Genomic DNA, 18,912 nt, shown 5'->3' with positions numbered 1-18,912 from the left:
CGCGGAGACAGGCCCCGGGGGGGAGTAAGCGCAGTCTCGGGAGTACCCCCCGGCCTGCGAGGGGCGATGGGGGTATGTGGCGACCAGGGCGGGCGAGAGCCGTGAGGGAACGGCGCGAGGCCGGTGACGCGAGTGTTAATGAGCTTTACCTGGGAGGCGCACCGGCCTTGAGTCCCTCACAGAGGAGCTCCTGGAGCATAAAAGGAGGAGCGACTACAGTGAAGGACGAGAGAGGACCAGGCCTGGACTTTATTTTATGGTTTATTATGTTTGTGTGGCCTTACTTTCGTTTTGTTTGTTTATTTTGAGATTAAAGTTTTGTTGAATGTTCGCCGGTTGCCGCCTCCTTCTTCCCGTATATACGAACTGTGTTACAATACAGTAAATTCTTATCCAGTGAAAACAATAGTCTTGTAATTTGCGAATCTTAAAACGTCATGCATTTTTTAAATAGTAGTCCTTGAAAGGCCTTAAAGTTTAATTCATGGGGTTTTAATTTTTAACAGTTTATTTTTGTCATAAAACAACCTGACTAATTGCCTGTCATGGTCACCCGTAGAGATAAATCCAAGAAAAGTCTAGTACTTGCCTATGTACTTGTCATGATCACCGTCTGTTCCTGTCACTGTTCCTGGACTACATCTCCCATCATCCTCTCTGTCACTCACCTGCACACACTTCACACTAATCACTGATCACCACACCCAGCTGCAGCTCATTACCTGGACTATAAAGGACTTCCACACACACCACCTCACCGCGAAGTATTGATTACCCAGTGTATCATTTCCGAGCGTTTCCCTGTGTTTATTGTCTGCCTGTTTATTGTTACTGACCCTGCCTGTTTCCTGTTTACTGACCCGTTGCTGCCTGTCCTGACCCTTGCTTTGCATACCGATCTGTGAGTGATATCTGCCTGTCCTGATCTTTGCTTGTTCCTTGACCACGATTCTGCCTGTCCCTTGCTGTTCCTGTTTGCTCCTGTTTGACCCTGCCTGTACGACCACTCTCACTTTAATAAAAGCTGCACATGGATCTCTGCCTCAGTCCCGCTTCGTTACAGAATACTTCGCCGCCACTACGATCCAGCAGCTTCCCCGGAGAGCATCTGCACGGTATGGACATTACTCAACTGTTGTTGTGGAGTACGCAGGGTACACGTTCCCTGGAGGAATATATTGGTGAATATCTAGACATTGCTTACTATTCTGATCTGCCGGACTGTGCATTAATAGACTTTTTCTGTGATGGCGTTAACCAACCACTCCAGAACAAACTACGTCAAGAGGGACCGCGTTCATCACTCAGTAACTTTATGGATTTTGCTTTATTGACTATTGGCTCTCCGTTTACTGTGGGTGTCGCGGAGGAATGCGACCCCTCGTCTGGTTGGGTAATGGCCGCCGCACCAGATGACACACACAAAATGGCGGTCACCACTATAACAACACCAAGTCACGCCTTCGCTGATCGCCCAGAGCAACGTCACGCCTTCGCTGATCGCCCAGAGCAACGTCACGCCTTCGCTGATCGCCCAGAGCAACGTCACGCCTTCGCTGATCGCCCAGAGCAACGTCACGCCTTCGCTGATCGCCCAGAGCAACGTCACGCCTTCGCTGATCGCCCAGAGCAACGTCACGCCTTCGCTGATCGCCCAGAGCAACGTCACGCCTTCGCTGATCGCCCAGAGCAACGTCACGCCTTCGCTGATCGCCCAGAGCAACGTCACGCCTTCGCTGATCGCCCAGAGCAACGTCACGCCTTCGCTGATCGCCCAGAGCAACGTCACGCCTTCGCTGATCGCCCAGAGCAACGTCACGCCTTCGCTGATCGCCCAGAGCAACGTCACGCCTTCGCTGATCGCCCAGAGCAACGTCACGCCTTCGCTGATCGCCCAGAGCAACGTCACGCCTTCGCTGATCGCCCAGAGCAACGTCACGCCTTCGCTGATCGCCCAGAGCAACGTCACGCCTTCGCTGATCGCCCAGAGCAACGTCACGCCTTCGCTGATCGCCCAGAGCAACGTCACGCCTTCGCTGATCGCCCAGAGCAACGTCACGTCGCCGCTGATCGCCCAGAGTCACGTCAGGTCTCTAGATCAGTCCGGGATCGGAGAAGGTTGCGTTCCAGTGTGACTGATCCACCGCTGATTTCAGCACTAGCACTCAAGCCCGCCGGCCGCTTCGCACTCAAGCCCGCCGGCCGCTTCGCACTCAAGCCCGCCGGCCGCTTCGCACTCAAGCCCGCCGGCCGCTTCGCACTCAAGCCCGCCGGCCGCTTCGCACTCAAGCCCGCCGGCCGCTTCCCACTCAAGCCCGCCGGCCGCTTCCCACTCAAGCCCGCCGGCCGCTTCCCACTCAAGCCCGCCGGCCGCTTCCCACTCAAGCCCGCCGGCCGCTTCGCACTCAAGGAAGCTGGCCGCTTCGCTCTCAAGCCAGTCTGCCGCTTCGCTCTCAAGCCAGTCTGCCGCTTCGCTCTCAAGCCAGTCTGCCGCTTCGCTCTCAAGCCAGTCTGCCGCTTCGCTCTCAAGCCAGTCTGCCGCTTCGCTCTCAAGCCAGTCTGCCGCTACGCTCTCAAGCCAGTCTGCCGCTACGCTCTCAAGCCAGTCTGCCGCTTCGCTCTCAAGCCAGTCTGCCGCTACGCTCTCAAGCCTGCCGGTTGCTACGCTCTCAAGCTCGCCGGTTGCAACGCTCTCAAGCTCGCCGGTTGCAACGCTCTCAAGCTCGCCGGTTGCAACGCTCTCAAGCTCGCCGGTTGCAACGCTCTCAAGCTCGCCGGTTGCAACGCTCTCAAGCTCGCCTGTTGCAACGCTCTCAAGCTCGCCTGTTGCAACGCTCTCAAGCGCCCTGGACGCGATGGACAAGATGGCTGCTTTGCCAGTGCCTACGGGCAAGATGGCCGCCCCTTCGGTGCTCACGGAGGTAGGGGACGTTCCAGCCATTAAGTCTGCTCCTGAACCCACTCCAACCGGTGAATCACGACTCACCCTCGGAAAAAGAGGAGGAGGAGGAGGAGGAAGAAGGCGTCCTCCTCTCCTCAAGACGCCGATGCCCTTCAAGAGGCCGCTGTGGGCCCATTCCAGAGGTCTCTCCTGCTCTGCCCAAATGCCTCGCCCTGCCGGCGCCACCCGAGCTCCTCGCCCTGCCGGCGCCACCCGAGCTCCTCGCCCTGCCGGCGCCACCCGAGCTCCTCGCCCTGCCGGCGCCACCCGAGCTCCTCGCCCTGCCGGCGCCACCCGAGCTCCTCGCCCTGCCGGCGCCACCCGAGCTCCTCGCCCTGCCGGCGCCACCCGAGCTCCTCGCCCTGCCGGCGCCACCCGAGCTCCTCGCCCTGCCGGCGCCACCCAAGCTTCCAGTCCTGCCGGCGCCACTCAAACTCCTTGCGCTGCCAGAGCCATTCAGGCGTCTTGACCTGCCGGCTTCACCCGAACTCCTTGCCCACGAACCTGCAACTGGCCCCGCTGAAATCCCCAAGAACTTTTTTGGGGGGGGGCAGTAGACCTAGGGGTGGGGAGCTGGTGGGTGGGGAGCTGGTGGGTGGGAACCCTGCCCAGCCACTGCTGTCAGGGCCATTTATGGACTGTAGCCCACTAGGGCCATTTATGGACTGTAGCCCACTTGGGCCATGTATGGACTCATTGCCGTGGCCGCCCAAACCACCTGACCTGCCGTGGTTGCCCGAGCCACCTGACCTGCCGTGTTTGCCCGAGCCACCTGACCTGCCGTGGCCGCCCGAGCCACCTGACCTGCCGCGGTTGCCCGAACCACCTGACCCTCCGTGGCTGCCTGAGTCCCTGGGGCTGCATTGGAGATTCCGTCCCCGTCTGCCGTTAGATCTCCAATGCACCCACCCCCCCTCCCTAGCTGTTCCTTTTACGGCGCGAGGACTTCCGGGAGGGGGGCATTATGTCATGATCACCGTCTGTTCCTGTCACTGTTCCTGGACTACATCTCCCATCATCCTCTGTCACTCACCTGCACACACTTCACACTAATCACTGATCACCACACCCAGCTGCAGCTCATTACCTGGACTATAAAGGACTTCCACACACACCACCTCACCGCGAAGTATTGATTACCCAGTGTATCATTTCCGAGCGTTTCCCTGTGTTTATTGTCTGCCTGTTTATTGTTACTGATCCTGCCTGTTTCCTGTTTACTGACCCGTTGCTGCCTGTCCTGACCCTTGCTTTGCATACCGATCTGTGAGTGATATCTGCCTGTCCTGATCTTTGCTTGTTCCTTGACCATGATTCTGCCTGTCCCTGTTTGCTCCTGTTTGACCCTGCCTGTACGACCACTCTCACTTTAATAAAAGCTGCACATGGATCTCTGCCTCAGTCCCGCTTCGTTACAGTACTTAAGTAAAAAGTAAGGCAATATTTAGATGTATTACAGTAGCACTATCTGACCTAAATAAGTATACTGGTCATACTAGAATAATTTTAGTAACTTCTTTTTAAATCTTACTAATCTTACTAACCTGCCATATTCCTACCTAAAACTGACCTCTGAGTCTGCACTGGAACAAAGACCCTGTACTTAAGTTTGTATTAACACACAATGCTCATTTCACGAGTTCACACTTACAAATAAGTCAGGTAAATAAATTGGTAAACGTATTTGGCGTGCTGTCCGGGGAGAGGGCTCCGAGCTCGGTAATCGGCCCGAACACAGAGTAATGATTGGGTAGGTTATTTGACTTGTTCCTCCTGAACTACGTTAATGAAACATAATTTAAATAAGAAAAAAAGACTTGTCTAAAAATCATTCTTAAATTATTTTTAAATTTGTCCTAAAAGTATAAATGTAACTCTCTGATATGTGCAGACATTCTATCTCTTTACATCTAACCAATTTATTATGTTTTTGCTTCTCAGACACAGAGGTGGAGAAAATAAGCAGTGAAGGAGAAGCAACTGACTCAGAGGCCATGAATGTGGATCTACCCAGTGATTCGCCGCCAGTCAAATTCCCGCATCTTCTGTCCCGCTACAAGGCTCACAAGAAGCACAGCTCAACAACCCAGGATTCAAGTATTGAAACACAGATAAGCAAATACTTTGACGCCATCCATGATACAGATGCTGACACTGACAATGCACTCTCCTTCTGGGCCAAAAACCCTGACAGATACCCTCAACTCCACAATCTGGCCAAGAAGGTGCTGTCGGTCCCTGCCTCTGCACCAGTGGAGAGGGTTTTTAGTAGAGGGGGCATTATAATGAGACCCCATCGTGTACGTTTGGGTCACAAAATGTTGCAATCTCTCATTTTTCGTAAATGTAACCAAACACTACTTTAAACTTTTATTGTTACCTACAGATTTATGTTTATCCTTGGTGGCGAGCTTGATAGGAGTGCCAATCGTATTCATATTCCTCATTTTATCATAAGTGTGTCATGCAGTGTGGGGACTTGCACTGGTCTTGGTCTTGACTTGGTCTCGACCCTTCAAAGTCTTGGTCTTGTCTTGGTCTCGGTTTAGGTGGTCTTGACTACAACACTAGCTAATATGTCTGTGGATATCATGCAAAGTGACTGTGTTTGTAACGAATCAACAAAAGTAAGCTTTTATAACAGAGGGCAGAATCAAATTTGATTCTATTTTTTGTTTGCAAGGTTTTTTTTCTGATTTTAGGGAACTGAAATAAATAATGTATCTTATATTTATACAAGTTTTCTGCCGAGTAACAGAATTATTTATTCATTTTTTAATTATTTATTAATCTATCATGGGAGCTCCTAGGGCACACATCTTTTGTAGATATGGACATAATTTGAAATGATGGGAATCATAATGCTTTTAGACACATTTATTTAATTATATTCAGGGTACACAACAATAGCTAAAGCAAAAAACAAGAACTGAACTGCAGTCATCATCTGAGTTAGTTTAATTATATGCCTCTATAGTACACAAACATTTCCAATATAAAGAAATCTAAACACAATTTACCAAACTGTATTTTGCATTTTATATTTTTGCCAAGCATATGGTGTACAACTAAAGAAAATTCTGACAAGTAAGATTTTCTTTGCATCAGATATTAATGTTAGTTTTAGTCTAAGAACTAGAAAGTTTTCTTCGACTCAACTTCCATGTTGTTATCGCAAAAATAATACCGATAATCATCTCTGGGTTTTGGACCAGGGAGCATCTTTGAAGCTTGAGCAATGTTGGAGATTTCAGATTTTACATTCACTTTATCCACAGACTGAACAGCAAAAAAGACTGTGGTGCCATTTTGGATTGTGATATTAGGAATGAATGAATGCTGTTCAACTGATCCAGCCTCCTGCGGTGAGACAGCAGATGTGTTGAATACATGAGCATTGCTGAAGTTGAATCGAAGCTCTTTAAGGTCAAAGCTCCACCTGATCTCATAGGATTTAGCTTAAAAAGAAGGAAACACCTTGTGAGGCCTATAAAAGATATACATTATTTTGTGATCCCCACATTTATTTTGTGTTAACTGTATGCTTTACCTGTCCCATAGTCGAGGTCCTCACCAGGAGCTGTCCAGCTGAGAAGCACAGAGTCCTCCTGGATCTCAGCACTCAGATCTGTGATTCTGTTTGGGGGGAAATTTGGTAGGGTTGAGCCTGTAAAAGCCACCTCAAAACTCTCTCCAGTGGCTGTCCTGGTAAATCTTCCAACCTCAAGTGGTTCCTCAGAAACTGGTGGCTTTGGAGGGTTCAGCTCCACCACACCTGAAATTACAGGAACCGCATGAATAAATTTAAAGGGTTAGTTCACCCAAAAATGAAAATTATGTCATTAATGACTCACCCTCATGTCGTTCCAAACCCGTAAGACCTCCGTTCATCTTCGGAACACAGTTTAAGATATTTTAGTCCGACAGCTTTCTGTCCCTCCATTGAAAGTGTATGTACGGTGCACGGTCCATGTTCAGAAAGGTAATAAAAACATCATCAAAGTAGTCCATGTGACATCAGTGGGTTAGTTAGAAGTTTTTGAAGCATCTAAAATACATTTTGGTCCAAAAATAACAAAACTACGACTTCATTCAGCATTGTCTTCTCTTCCGGGTCTGTGTATATCCACAGTGACGCTGCTTCTTCTTCTTCTACGGCGGTTGGCATCCAGCTTATTGGTGCATTACCGCCCCCTTCTGCTCCGGACAGTGACGCTGATGACGTGTTATGTAGTGCGCCCGAGCTTCGTTTACAGTCTGAGGGAGATGCACGCTGTATTCAAGCTATTCTACATTGTTTGTATTTTGGTATTGCTATATTTTTTAAAATGATGCGTAGGTGTGCATGTCACGGATGTCCTAATTGCGTCACAGTCCGGAGCAGAAGGGGGTGGTAATGCACCAATAAGCTGGATGCCAACCGCCGTAAACAGGAAAGAAGAAGAAGAAGAAGCAGCGTGACTGTGGAGTGAAAGCGGATATACACAGACCCGGAAGAGAATACAATGCTGAATGAAGTCGTAGTTTTTGTTATTTTTGGACCAAAATGTATTTTAGATGCTTCAAAAACTTCTAACTAACCCACTGATTTCACATGGACTACTTTGATGATGTTTTTATTACCTTTCTGGACATGGACAGTATACCGTACATACATTTTCAATGGAGGGACAGAAAGCTCTCGGACTAAATCTAAAATATCTTAAACTGTGTTCTGAAGATGAACGGAGGTCTTACGGGTTTGGAACGACATGAGGGTGAGTAATAAATGACATAATTTTTGGGTGAACTAACCCTTTAAAGTTGAGGAATTGAATGAATTAATGAAGTATTTATATAGTGCATTTCCTGTCTGTACACCCAAAGCACTTTACAGTCATATCAGGGGGTTTCTCCTCAACCACCACCAGTGAGCAGCATCCACTTGGACAAATTTTTGAACAGTTTGCTTTAAGAGTCTCAATCTCACGATTTACCGTTTACCACATATCCAGGTACGTATGGGGCACCAGATCTTTTTTGGATAGTAAATCTGGCTTGTCCATCTAGATTCTTCACTCTTACTTTCAAGCTGCTACTCCCTTTTTTCATCTGTGTGAAATATCTGGAATAGACGCCATCATCTTTGAAAGCATCAGCTCCTGTAAAACAATACTTGATTTATTTGAGCACTTTTGGCCTTATAGTGTAAATCTGAGTTGAGTGCACACTTTAAACAAAAATTATGCGTAATTTACCTGCTCCATTGTCCAGGAGTCGTAATTGTTGTGCAGCTCCAGATTCAGACTCCAGCGTAGCCCACACTTCAGTCTTTATTACAGGCCTGTAATTCTGACTGACCTCAGCAAACACTATCAAGGGTTTAGTGCCGTCACAGAACTGCTGGTTCATGCGGGCTTTGACAATGATAGGAGGAACATCAGCTCGCGCCGCTTGACTCGTTGCTGTTACAGTCAGAGACTGATTTATTGTAGTTTGGATACTGTACTTCCAGTCCCCAGGCTAGCAAACACACAATAGTATTATTAGATGAATAATTAATGAAAATGTTTTAGGAAAGTTAATGAAATTTCATGCTGGTTGTCACCTGTGCAGTTCCTGGAACTTTTAAAGTGACTGTTTTTGCTGATTCATAGTGACGCATCTGTACTTGTTTGTAGGTTGAGTCACTTGGTGACTGTATGGAAATGTCAGGTAAACTTTTTTCATAGGTTATTGTAAAGCTGGTTTTGGTACCAATGGTCTGATCCATTAATATTGTCCCATTGAACCAGTCTGATGTTTTTTTCCCCGCACTGTCTATCTAAAGTGTTGATAAAAATGAATTATTAGAATATTCATAATAATCTTAAAGTGTTTTACCATGAGCAATGAGCAATCACTTGTCAAACCTGAACTGGATCTTTTGTTTGATCTCCTGTTGGTATTGTAAGTGAAGAAAATCCATGCAGTAGCTGATTAGAGAGAATGTCGTCACTGGCTGTGATAAATTTCCCCCCTAATTCCAACATAAAACATATGAGAAATACACACTGGATAATAAACAGGTATTCATAATATGAACATTATGATTTACTACATTTTTGCATTTTTCACACATACATACCAAAACATCAAACAAAATGTATAACTAAAATCACCTTGGGATCAATTGGTTAAAAGTTACTAATGTGGCTCAGATCATTTGTTATTCTTCTAGCATCATATGTTTGTAGATTTGCCAATTGCTTTAAAATTTTGTTAGTTTCCAAAATGGTGCATGTCAAGATCCACCTATAGATTAACCTATAGGAGATTAACCCCCCCCCCCCCCCCCAAAAAAAAAAAATCACATGGAACTTGTTCTCATTTTTTTATTTTTTTATTTTCTGGAACACTGTAAATTATGTGATGATGGTACTTACCAGTTTTGTCAGCCATTTCCCTCAGTGCTTTATCTGCTTTATCACCCAAAGCTATTGTGTGTATAATGGCTCCACTTTTAATTGCAGCTGGAACACAATTATTAATGTTGTCCGTCGCCTCACCATCTGTCAGAAAAATGATTTCATCCCCCATCACATCCCCATTGTCCTTTTCGAGTACCTTTATGTTTTGAAGACAAATACAGAACATTGGTATAAAACAAACTGTAGGCTATATACTTAACACATCATAAACATGATCAATATTGCACCTGTAAGCCTAGATTGAGGCCTTTACAAACGTATGTTCCTCCACCTGCTAATTTTGGCAACAATTCAATGAGTTTGTTTCGTGCCGAATTATTGTCAGTAGAAGTCAAGGGGCTCAGAGTTGTAGCATTAGAATTAAAGGTTACAATTCCAACACTGGCTTGATCCTCAATGATGGTCTGAAGGAAATGTGTGGCAGCCTGCTGCTGTCGGAGGATTCTGGAGCCCTAGACAAGGGGTGCAATAAAAAAAATGCATGTGATATCAGGTTTATACTCATTCAAAATGATTTAGATCATATCAGAGCATTGAAGGTTAAAATACTTGTAAGCATCTTTGTTTTCAAGTAAAGTTAATGTTATGGCATACTTGCATGCTTCCTGAGACATCAAGGACGAGACAAACAACCCGATGCTTTCGCTGCACGACTTTGAAAGTTGGCGTTGGTGGAGAGGACAGCAGTGGTTTCAGAGAACGAAGTGCGTCTTTATCAACAGAATCCTCAAATATCACAGTCCATGTTGCTTTGCCACATTTTTTGTTTTGCAGGTTTGGGGCTTCATAATTGTGCTCATTTTCACAACAAAATGTGCTCACCTGAAACCAAATATTTCAAATAATTTCTTCATTCGTCAACTGGTCAAAGATAACATTTGCATATGTGGGAACATGTAAAATCTATGCTTACAGAATCCAGGCTTGGTAAGAACATTATAGAGCTGTCTGTGTTTTGATATTTGTTAGGAAAAAACTTGCACCCTTTAGTCGGTAGTAAAGTTTGTGGATCAGTCTGGCACGGTTGACGTGATTCATCATAAAACTGACCTTTAATGTTTTTGCTACACCTAAAGATAAGCCGGAAATCAATGGTTGAGATAATTTACAAGGACATTTAAAAAATATTCTTTTTTATTAAGTTTTATGACCTTGTAGCTTCAATACGGCCATTAGAGTGGTAGAATGGATTTGTTTCACTGTATTCATCATACACGCCCCATCTCAAATGAGCCCATTCATGAACCAAGACCTTTCCTGCAAACAAACAAACAAACAAACAAACAAACAAATATTCTTGTTAATAAAACAAGATTAGTGCATTAACCTGGATGGATGTTGAAGGATAACAAATGACATTCACCTCTTGACCCATAAGTCTTAATGTGTGTGTCGTCTCGGAGGAAGTTTGGGGTGAAATGAATGAACTGAGCCTCAGCTCCACATTCACCATATTGAAGAGTGTAGGGTTCATCACCATATGCTGGATTAGCATTATCAATTCTTATGTTCGCCTGCATTTCACATTGAAATTGTCAGCAGTATGTTAATGAAATGAGTAAACATTACCCAGATAGCAAACAATGATCAAAACAATGTTAAATCAATGTTAATGTGTCAACGTTAACCGCATTGAATCAATATCACTTTTGCACCCGCAATTAATGTTGAAAAAATGTTGAAATTTCAACAAAAAATCTATGGAAATGACATTGATGTTGCTTCAACATCATGCTTGCACTCGCAGAAAATTAAACAACTATGTTGATGTTTTATTGAAAATGTTGGTCACCATTTTGGTGGTCAGTGTTTTTAGTTGTGCAGTTTGACTCTTGACTTTTTGTGAGAGTTTGTGGTCTTTGTAACAGTGTTTACCAAAACAAATAATTTGTTGCAAAGAAAAACAGAAACAAATGATCCAGTGATGTAGTTTTCTGCTTCATAAAGCAGAGTAGTTTTTTTAATCTTGTTCCTGACCAAAAGTGGTTAATATTTGTTATTAAAATAGTATGGTCACCAATATTATTTTCTTGCCACAGATCTTGTTCTGTATTTTTCTTTTTAAATACATATCCTTCATGCCGCAATGCATGCTGGGAGCCACCAAAATATACAACTCATGACTCCCAGCATGCATTGCGGCATGAAGCATGTCACCATTGTTGAGATTCATATGCTGATTCTTGATGTCTGTGTGTCTAAAGGTTTTATGCGCTTTAAACGTAACAATTCAGAATGTCTGATCTGCAGAAATAAAATATCATTGGTGAATGTAACTTATTAAAAACAAATGCACACTTTTGGTCAGGAGTACAATTAGAAAATGATATTGCTGCTGATGATGTAAACCATATCACTCAATAACCTTTGCTTCTGGTTTCTTTGCAACAAACTATATATTTTAGTAAACACTGTTACAAAGACCACAGACTCACATGAAAAGCCAAGAGTCAAACTGCCCAACTAAAGGAAACACTGACCACCAACATGGTGACCAAACATTTTCAATAAAACATCAACATCTAAACCTCTGTTAATTCTCAAAAAGAACTTCTGCTGAGATCTTGAGAGATTTAATGTCTTCTTTTAACTTCAGTTGATTACAGGCTGTGTGGTTTTAAGTCAGTTGTAGTTGTGTTTCATTTTCTGAGAGTGCAAGCATGATGTTGAACCAACATCAATGCCATTACCATTGATTTCTAGTTGAAATTTCAACAATTTTTCAACATTAATTGTGGGTGCAACAGTGATATTGTAACGTTGACACATTAACATTGATTTAACATAATTTCGATCATTGTTTGTTATCTGGGTAATATTTGACACATAAGATACAATGGCATAATGCTCTGTACCTTTTCATAGGACTCTGCTCTTGCTTTGGTAAATTCCGTACTATTCCAGTGGGGTGGAACGAGTATCGTGGCTTCTTTGAAAAAAACCTTTTTATCCAATGCTTGATGAAGATGAATCGACCCTTTAGTGACCATGTCCTGTCAGAAGGAAAAAAAAAAAAAACTCAAAATGTGTGGTACAGTATTTATAAAAATAATTATACTTTAATTTATTAATTCACAGATACTATCAATGAAAATGTATACATTTCTTTTTATGATTTTCTTGAAAACTGCAACAAAGTATTATCTTTCACAAAATTCACTAAACCATTCATGCACATTTTGTTAAATAGACAAAAAAGTATATATTTACCTTGATTTTATCAATGAGTGTGTTATCCTGTGGTACTCTTGAACTGATTGCAATGGTAACATCAACATAACCATTTCCATCTAGTTTGATTCCAGTGGAGGACGACAGCAACATCCATAATAAGACCGACACTGTTCTTGAGTCCATAGCTGTAGAGTTTAGATCAACAGAAATTCCCGAAACCCTGTTTAGAACAATTTCACAAATGATCTTTAGGGGTCTGATCAGAGAGGTGAAGGGGTGGATTCTGGAATCCACTGCTGCTTCAATACAAATGTTTTAAGTTAACAACAAGTTTGTTAAGTGAACATTAAATTATTTTATATATCTTTCTGTTAAATTATTTGAATGACTTCTTCAACGTATGTTAAAGCATTTATTTTCCTTTTCAAACACTAGAAAATAATTTTGAATATTGTTATCAGTTTGTTTTGGGAAAGTTTCCTGCTCAGAGCAGAGCTCAGATCAACTTCAACCTTGAAGAAGCTGTGAATCATGTGTATCTGTGTATGTGCGCTAAGTGTTCTGTGCAGGTCCTTTGTACTGGTGAACACTTGGCACAATGCTTGAGACCAGCAGATGTCATGTCATGACCCCAAAAGGACACCCAGTACCTAAATCCAGAGTCCCCTCGTCAGCATCGTGATGAATGGAGATATGCTTCTGACTATCTGTCCATGTGTGGAAGATTACCAAATTTGTCTATTTTTCTAAGCAGGATCATTCAACCTAAAGTAATGACATAATTAGTTGACTCTGTTAGAGTATACCCCGCTATAAATTTTACATTCCCAGAACATTCTCAGAACGTCCCCACTGGTGTTAGGGACGTTGACTAGTAACATTCCCAGTATGAAATGTTCTCAGAATGTCCCTGCTGCCCTTATCAAAAAATTGAATTGAAAATTGGAGCTAAACTGACTAACAAAAGTGGCTGTTCAAACAAAAACTACTTTTTTAAATGTCTAAAAAAAAACCTCTTTACAGATAATTCCTGGATTAATATTCTGAAACCTTTTCTTTAAAATGCAAATCTATTGCAATAAGTCATTAGCTGACAACAGCACATGTATGAGCTAATGTAACTGCTGTATCACTGCATTAGCAACTACACAGTTAGTGCAATCTTTAAATAAAGCTACATGCAGCAGAACATCATTTTTTTCTGGATCATCACTCACTGAAGCACAGGCTCTACTCTCCAGCACAATGGTAACCTCACAAACACAGATAACAGAAAGAGAACATTAAGTTCTTGATATCAACAACTGATATCCTGAGAATGAATAAAAGTGTAGGTAAGGTGAGTTAAAAATAGTTTTGACGCAAATTGATAGAGGTTCGAATCTGCCTTTTGTGTAGGCTGGTGAAATGGTGACATGAAAAGAAAGGACATTATTATGTTACTATTTTTGATAATTATGCAGCATTATGAAAAAAGTCTCTAAAACTCCTCCTGCATTTATTTGATAAAAAACAGCAATATAGTGAAAGATGATTACAATTTACAATGATGGTTTTCTATTTTAATATACTTTTAAATATAATTTATTCCTATAATTTATGCTGTTCTTTTCTAACGTTTTATTCATCAATGAATCTTGGGAAAAAAGTATCACAGGTTATAAAAAATATTAGCTAAGCAGCACAACTGTTTCTTGCAAAAATATAACATTATGTATTTATTTATATTTTTTACATTGCCCCTTTTTACATTTGAGCCCTTGTCCCTGAGGAACTCTCTGCATGTCCCTGTCCATTATTATTGCATACCGTTTAATGTACAACAACAGTAATGTACAAATTAGCCGATATTCGGTAATGCGATAAATCGTGATAATGAATATTCACGATATTGTTATTGTGGGCATTTCAAAATACCGTAAATAATAATTTATTACCAATTATTATTATTTTTATAATGCAATTAAGAATACTTTACCCATCATCCGTATAAAATGCAAAACATTGCTGTATTCTGCGTCAAAAGGACACACGCTCGGATGTAAACAAACCCAAAGCACATGAGAAGCACATGGCGGAACCAGTGAAGGAGACGAGCTGAATGAAAGTGCGCGTTCACTCTCTGACAGCAGAGGGCGCTGATGAAACAGCAGAATGCAGCAGTTACCCTGGAAACCGCGCAAACAAAGCAACTGCGCTAGTGAAGTTTTTAAAACGCTTCAAACAGCCATTCGTTTTTTTCTCAATGTTGTTCATCACCAAATACTTTAAGACTTAAAAGTCTATTTTCAAACCTTATGTTTTAATCTGGACTACCTCATGCCCTAATTATTAGAAATGTTCTGATTATTTTGTATTGTTCAGAAAAAGTTTGAAACATATGTCTTCATTAGTTAACATTTTAATTCATTATTACCAAACTGACAATAAAAATACTTATAAAGTATTAAATATTCTTAGTTAATGTTAATTTCTTAGTTACTGTTTAATAACATTACTAAAATCAAAAGAGCTTATTTAATGGACCTGAGAGAAAACTAACAATAATCAATTGTATTTCTTAACTAACATTAACAAAAACTAATACTTTCTGTAACAAATGTAGCTATTGCTCAATCTTAGTTAATGCATTAAATAATGAGACCTTATTGTAAAGTGTTACCTTTTGTTCTGTATAGCCTAATTCTTTTGCATTATAATCTGTTTGAAAATTTTACTTTATATATTTGTTGTGTATTGTATTATTGTATTTAAACATTCAGAGTTCTTTTTGTTATTACAAAAAGAGTTCTTAAACCTGTTATACTATGACAATAGTTTTCTTGCAACTTATTTCAATATCGTGATACCGTATACCGTGATAAAAGCTTCAGCAATTAATCGCAACATGAAAATTTGATACCGTCACATGCCTAGTACAAATTTGATCTGAAACTATTTATAAGTAGCCTGGAAATATAGCATCTAACTACTATGTGCACTTATTGCAAAAACAATACTTTTTTATAGGGCAAATAGAATATTTAGCTTTTTTCACTTAGTGTAAGTAGCATATAAGAAATGGTGCTATTTTCACTTAGTATAAATAGAATCTATTGCTATTTCACTTAGTGCAAAATTAAACGTACCCTGGAATATCCAATCTGTGCGCTTAGATTTGTAAACCATATTGGTTTTTCAATCCGCATATACCCACAAATTTGTAAACCGTGCCCACATTTCACAGTCTGTTCCCATGGATTTAAACTGTACTCGTCCAAGAAGAGAACAGGCTCCCGGGTTATCGCAAATAAATTAATGCTATTTTTATATAGGGCAAATAGAATGAATCTTAGGCCAATTGATTTTTGTGTAGGCCTATGTGGAATGCATCAAATTGTCTTAACTGCAAGCTTAAAATAATTCTCTGAAGCACTTTTTTTTTTTTCTAACTCAGAAGACCAATTTTAGGGTATAAGGTCAAGAAGGGATACAGCTACGGACACTGGGAATGCACTAAATTAATATTGGGTCATTTAATTACTGTATGAACACGAACAGCCCATTAACAACACATGTATATCAAACTTCTAAAAACTTAGAAGTTTCTAAAAACTGTAAACATGGAGAACAATAAATGACCACATATGCTGAGTTTAATGAATTTATGATGCTGGTGGTGAGTGAAAAATCAAATTCAAAACAGCCATTTCACCTGGAAGATTAAGGCTGTGATATTAATGTTGGCCACTAGAGGGGGCCATACGATAAGGAATCTTTTAACTTTAATCTTTTTTCAATCATTTTTTTGGTTTGTTTTTTCACTTTTACATGCCCCAATAAAATATTATTTGTCAAGTTTCCAGACATGATTGCTGTACATTTAAAATGAAGAGATTATTTTATTAATCTCTTTTAACATATCTCGATTCCGTTCTATTCCGTATTGTTTTGCAGGCAAAAGCTCAGTAAACTACAATCACCAAAACAACACTTCATGATAATAATGTAATGGAACAGTAGAGGCACTTTACCAAAACAGAAAAAAAAAATTAACGAATAAAGCAAACCAATGCCATATTTACGCACCCATTGGACAGAGAGTGCAAATATTTCGGCTCATTATTAGGCTATCCTATATGAGAAGGTGTCAGTGTACATAATAATACATCAAAATGTACAGTAAAAATATTCAGTAGCCAATAACGTTTCATTACACTGTATAATGCACTGGCCTTTAATCAAAGAGAAACACTGGCACGAATTTGGGCATAATGACGACACATTCTGTATTAGAGCCACATGTAAATGTAATGGATAGAACAATACAAAAAAATAGTCCACTGATGCATTAGAAAGTGTAATGAAAACAAAAATGAACATGAAAAAAATAACATGAGGTTATTTTTCTTATGTTCAAACTTTTTTTTAACAATTAAAAAAAAAAAAAAAAAAAATCAAGCCATAATATAATTTTTATGTTTTATTAACTAAATGAAAAAAATAAAGGAGCCATTTCTCTGGATGGATGTTCTTCCTCCATCTTTGGCTTACAGAGGATTATGGGAAAACCACATCTCATTAATATTCATTAACTCATTACCATAGCTATTCTTACCTGTACAAATTGCATTTCTAGATATCAGTAATTGTATTTTCACTAGTTGCAAGAGCAATTTCAGATATTGGCTGTCTTTGTTGATATCAATAATTACATTGTTACTAGTAAAAATGTGAATTTTTGATATCAAGAGTTCAATTGTCACTAGGTGAAATGTCAGTTCTTGATATCAACAATTGAATTGCTACTAGTAAAAATGTTCATTTTTGATATCTGAAAATGTATTTCCGATATCAACATAATTTCAGATATGTAAAATGGCTTTCTTACTAGTAAAAATCACATTCATGATATCAGAAACTAACATTGTCACTAGTGACAATCAAATTATTGATATCAAAAATCAACATTGTTACTAGTAGCAATTCAATTGTTGATATCAAGAACTGACATTTCAACTAGTGACAACTGTATTATTGATATCAAAAATTACGATTTTTACTAGTAAGAATTGTATTTCTGATATGTGAAATTGGAATTTCAACTAGTAAGAACTCAATTCTTGATATCAACAACTGAATTTGAATGGCAGCCTATGGGGACATTTCACTAGTGAAAATACAATTACAGATATCAAGAATTCTAGTTTTTACTAGTGGAAATTCAAATGTTGATATCAAGAATACATATTTCTGCGAGTGATGACATTATTTTTGATATCAAGAATTAACATTTTTACTCGTGGAAATGTTAATTCTTGATATCAACAATTGCCATTGTTACTAGTAGAAATGTAATTCCAGATATCAAGAATTAACATTTTAACTAGTGAAAAATTATATCAAAATTTCATATCCTGGGAATGATTAATAGTCAAAACGGCTTGCCTATTGCCTTTCCCAGGATAAAATTGCTGATATCAAGAATTCTAGTTTTTACTAGTGGAAATATAATTCTTGATATCAAAAATTAGCATTTTAACTAGTGAAAATTGAATTGTTGATATCACAAATTAACTTTGTTACTAGTGGAAATGTAATTCCTGATATCAAGAATTAGCATTTTAACTAGTGAAAACTGAATTGTTGATATCAAGAATTCATATCCTGAGAATGAATAAAAGTCAAAACGGCTTGCCATAGAGGTGTTGATGTTTTATCAAAATTTACAAATATCACCGTTACGGATGTAAGCGCTTGCTTTAGTTGGGCTCCTGACCCTTGATGTGTTTATACAAAAAAAAAAAAAAAAAAAGAAAAAAAAGGAAAAAAAGAAAATCTGATCAAATGGATTTGGTTGCTCATTGTTAATGATTATGTTATCATATATTGTTCCTATTCACTGATCTCTGAATATTGTTTTTTATTTCATGTTTGTAGTGGCGTACCCGCAAGTCTATGAGTAAATAAATAATTAAATATATGTATATATATATATATATATATATATATATATATATATATATATATATATATATATATATATATATATATAGTAAAAGAACTGAGAAAAACATACTTTAAAGGAACAACTCTATCAGTTATAGGCCTATGCTCTATTCTATATATCAGCTATATGCTGTATTTTGAGAAAAACTAACTTTATATACATTTTAATATAAAAACTTTTGAGGATTAACTTGTTTATTCTTTTTATCAACTTACCACACACAAAAAAGCAAACACTCTACAGAATCCTTTGCGCTCTCCGAGCGTTTTGATGCGCAAAGTCGGTAACACTTTACATTAAGGTTCCCTTTGTAAAGGGTTTATAAAGGTGTTTGTTAATGAGTAATAAGTCATTTACAA

General features: G+C 40.0%; 1 protein-coding gene across 2 annotated transcripts in view; it reads right to left on the bottom strand.

Moving 5' to 3' along the window:
* The window catches only part of LOC137004684 (calcium-activated chloride channel regulator 4A-like), a 45,405-nt gene that overhangs the window by 13,145 nt on the left and 13,348 nt on the right, over nt 1-18,912 (bottom strand). Inside the window, exons 2-15 of one of the 2 annotated variants that reach the window (XM_067365249.1) lie at nt 12,601-12,784; nt 12,246-12,383; nt 10,754-10,904; nt 10,542-10,647; nt 10,304-10,460; nt 9,985-10,212; nt 9,618-9,842; nt 9,346-9,526; nt 8,833-8,939; nt 8,529-8,744; nt 8,179-8,443; nt 7,918-8,082; nt 6,492-6,716; nt 5,847-6,399 (exon numbers count right to left, since the gene is read on the bottom strand). In XM_067365249.1, the coding sequence (XP_067221350.1) occupies nt 6,077-6,399; nt 6,492-6,716; nt 7,918-8,082; nt 8,179-8,443; nt 8,529-8,744; nt 8,833-8,939; nt 9,346-9,526; nt 9,618-9,842; nt 9,985-10,212; nt 10,304-10,460; nt 10,542-10,647; nt 10,754-10,904; nt 12,246-12,383; nt 12,601-12,747 (2,634 nt within the window). In that variant the 5' untranslated portion in view covers nt 12,748-12,784 and the 3' untranslated portion in view covers nt 5,847-6,076. Of the gene's footprint in view, nt 1-5,846; nt 6,400-6,491; nt 6,717-7,917; nt 8,083-8,178; nt 8,444-8,528; nt 8,745-8,832; nt 8,940-9,345; nt 9,527-9,617; nt 9,843-9,984; nt 10,213-10,303; nt 10,461-10,541; nt 10,648-10,753; nt 10,905-12,245; nt 12,384-12,600; nt 12,785-18,912 lie in introns of those variants that run through there. The other variant, XM_067365248.1, reaches the window with a different exon arrangement.

Source organism: Chanodichthys erythropterus, chromosome 17 (assembly GCF_024489055.1).
Source record: "Chanodichthys erythropterus isolate Z2021 chromosome 17, ASM2448905v1, whole genome shotgun sequence".
Taxonomy (NCBI): Eukaryota; Metazoa; Chordata; class Actinopteri; order Cypriniformes; family Xenocyprididae; genus Chanodichthys; species Chanodichthys erythropterus.
This window is presented reverse-complemented; position numbering and strand designations above follow the sequence as displayed.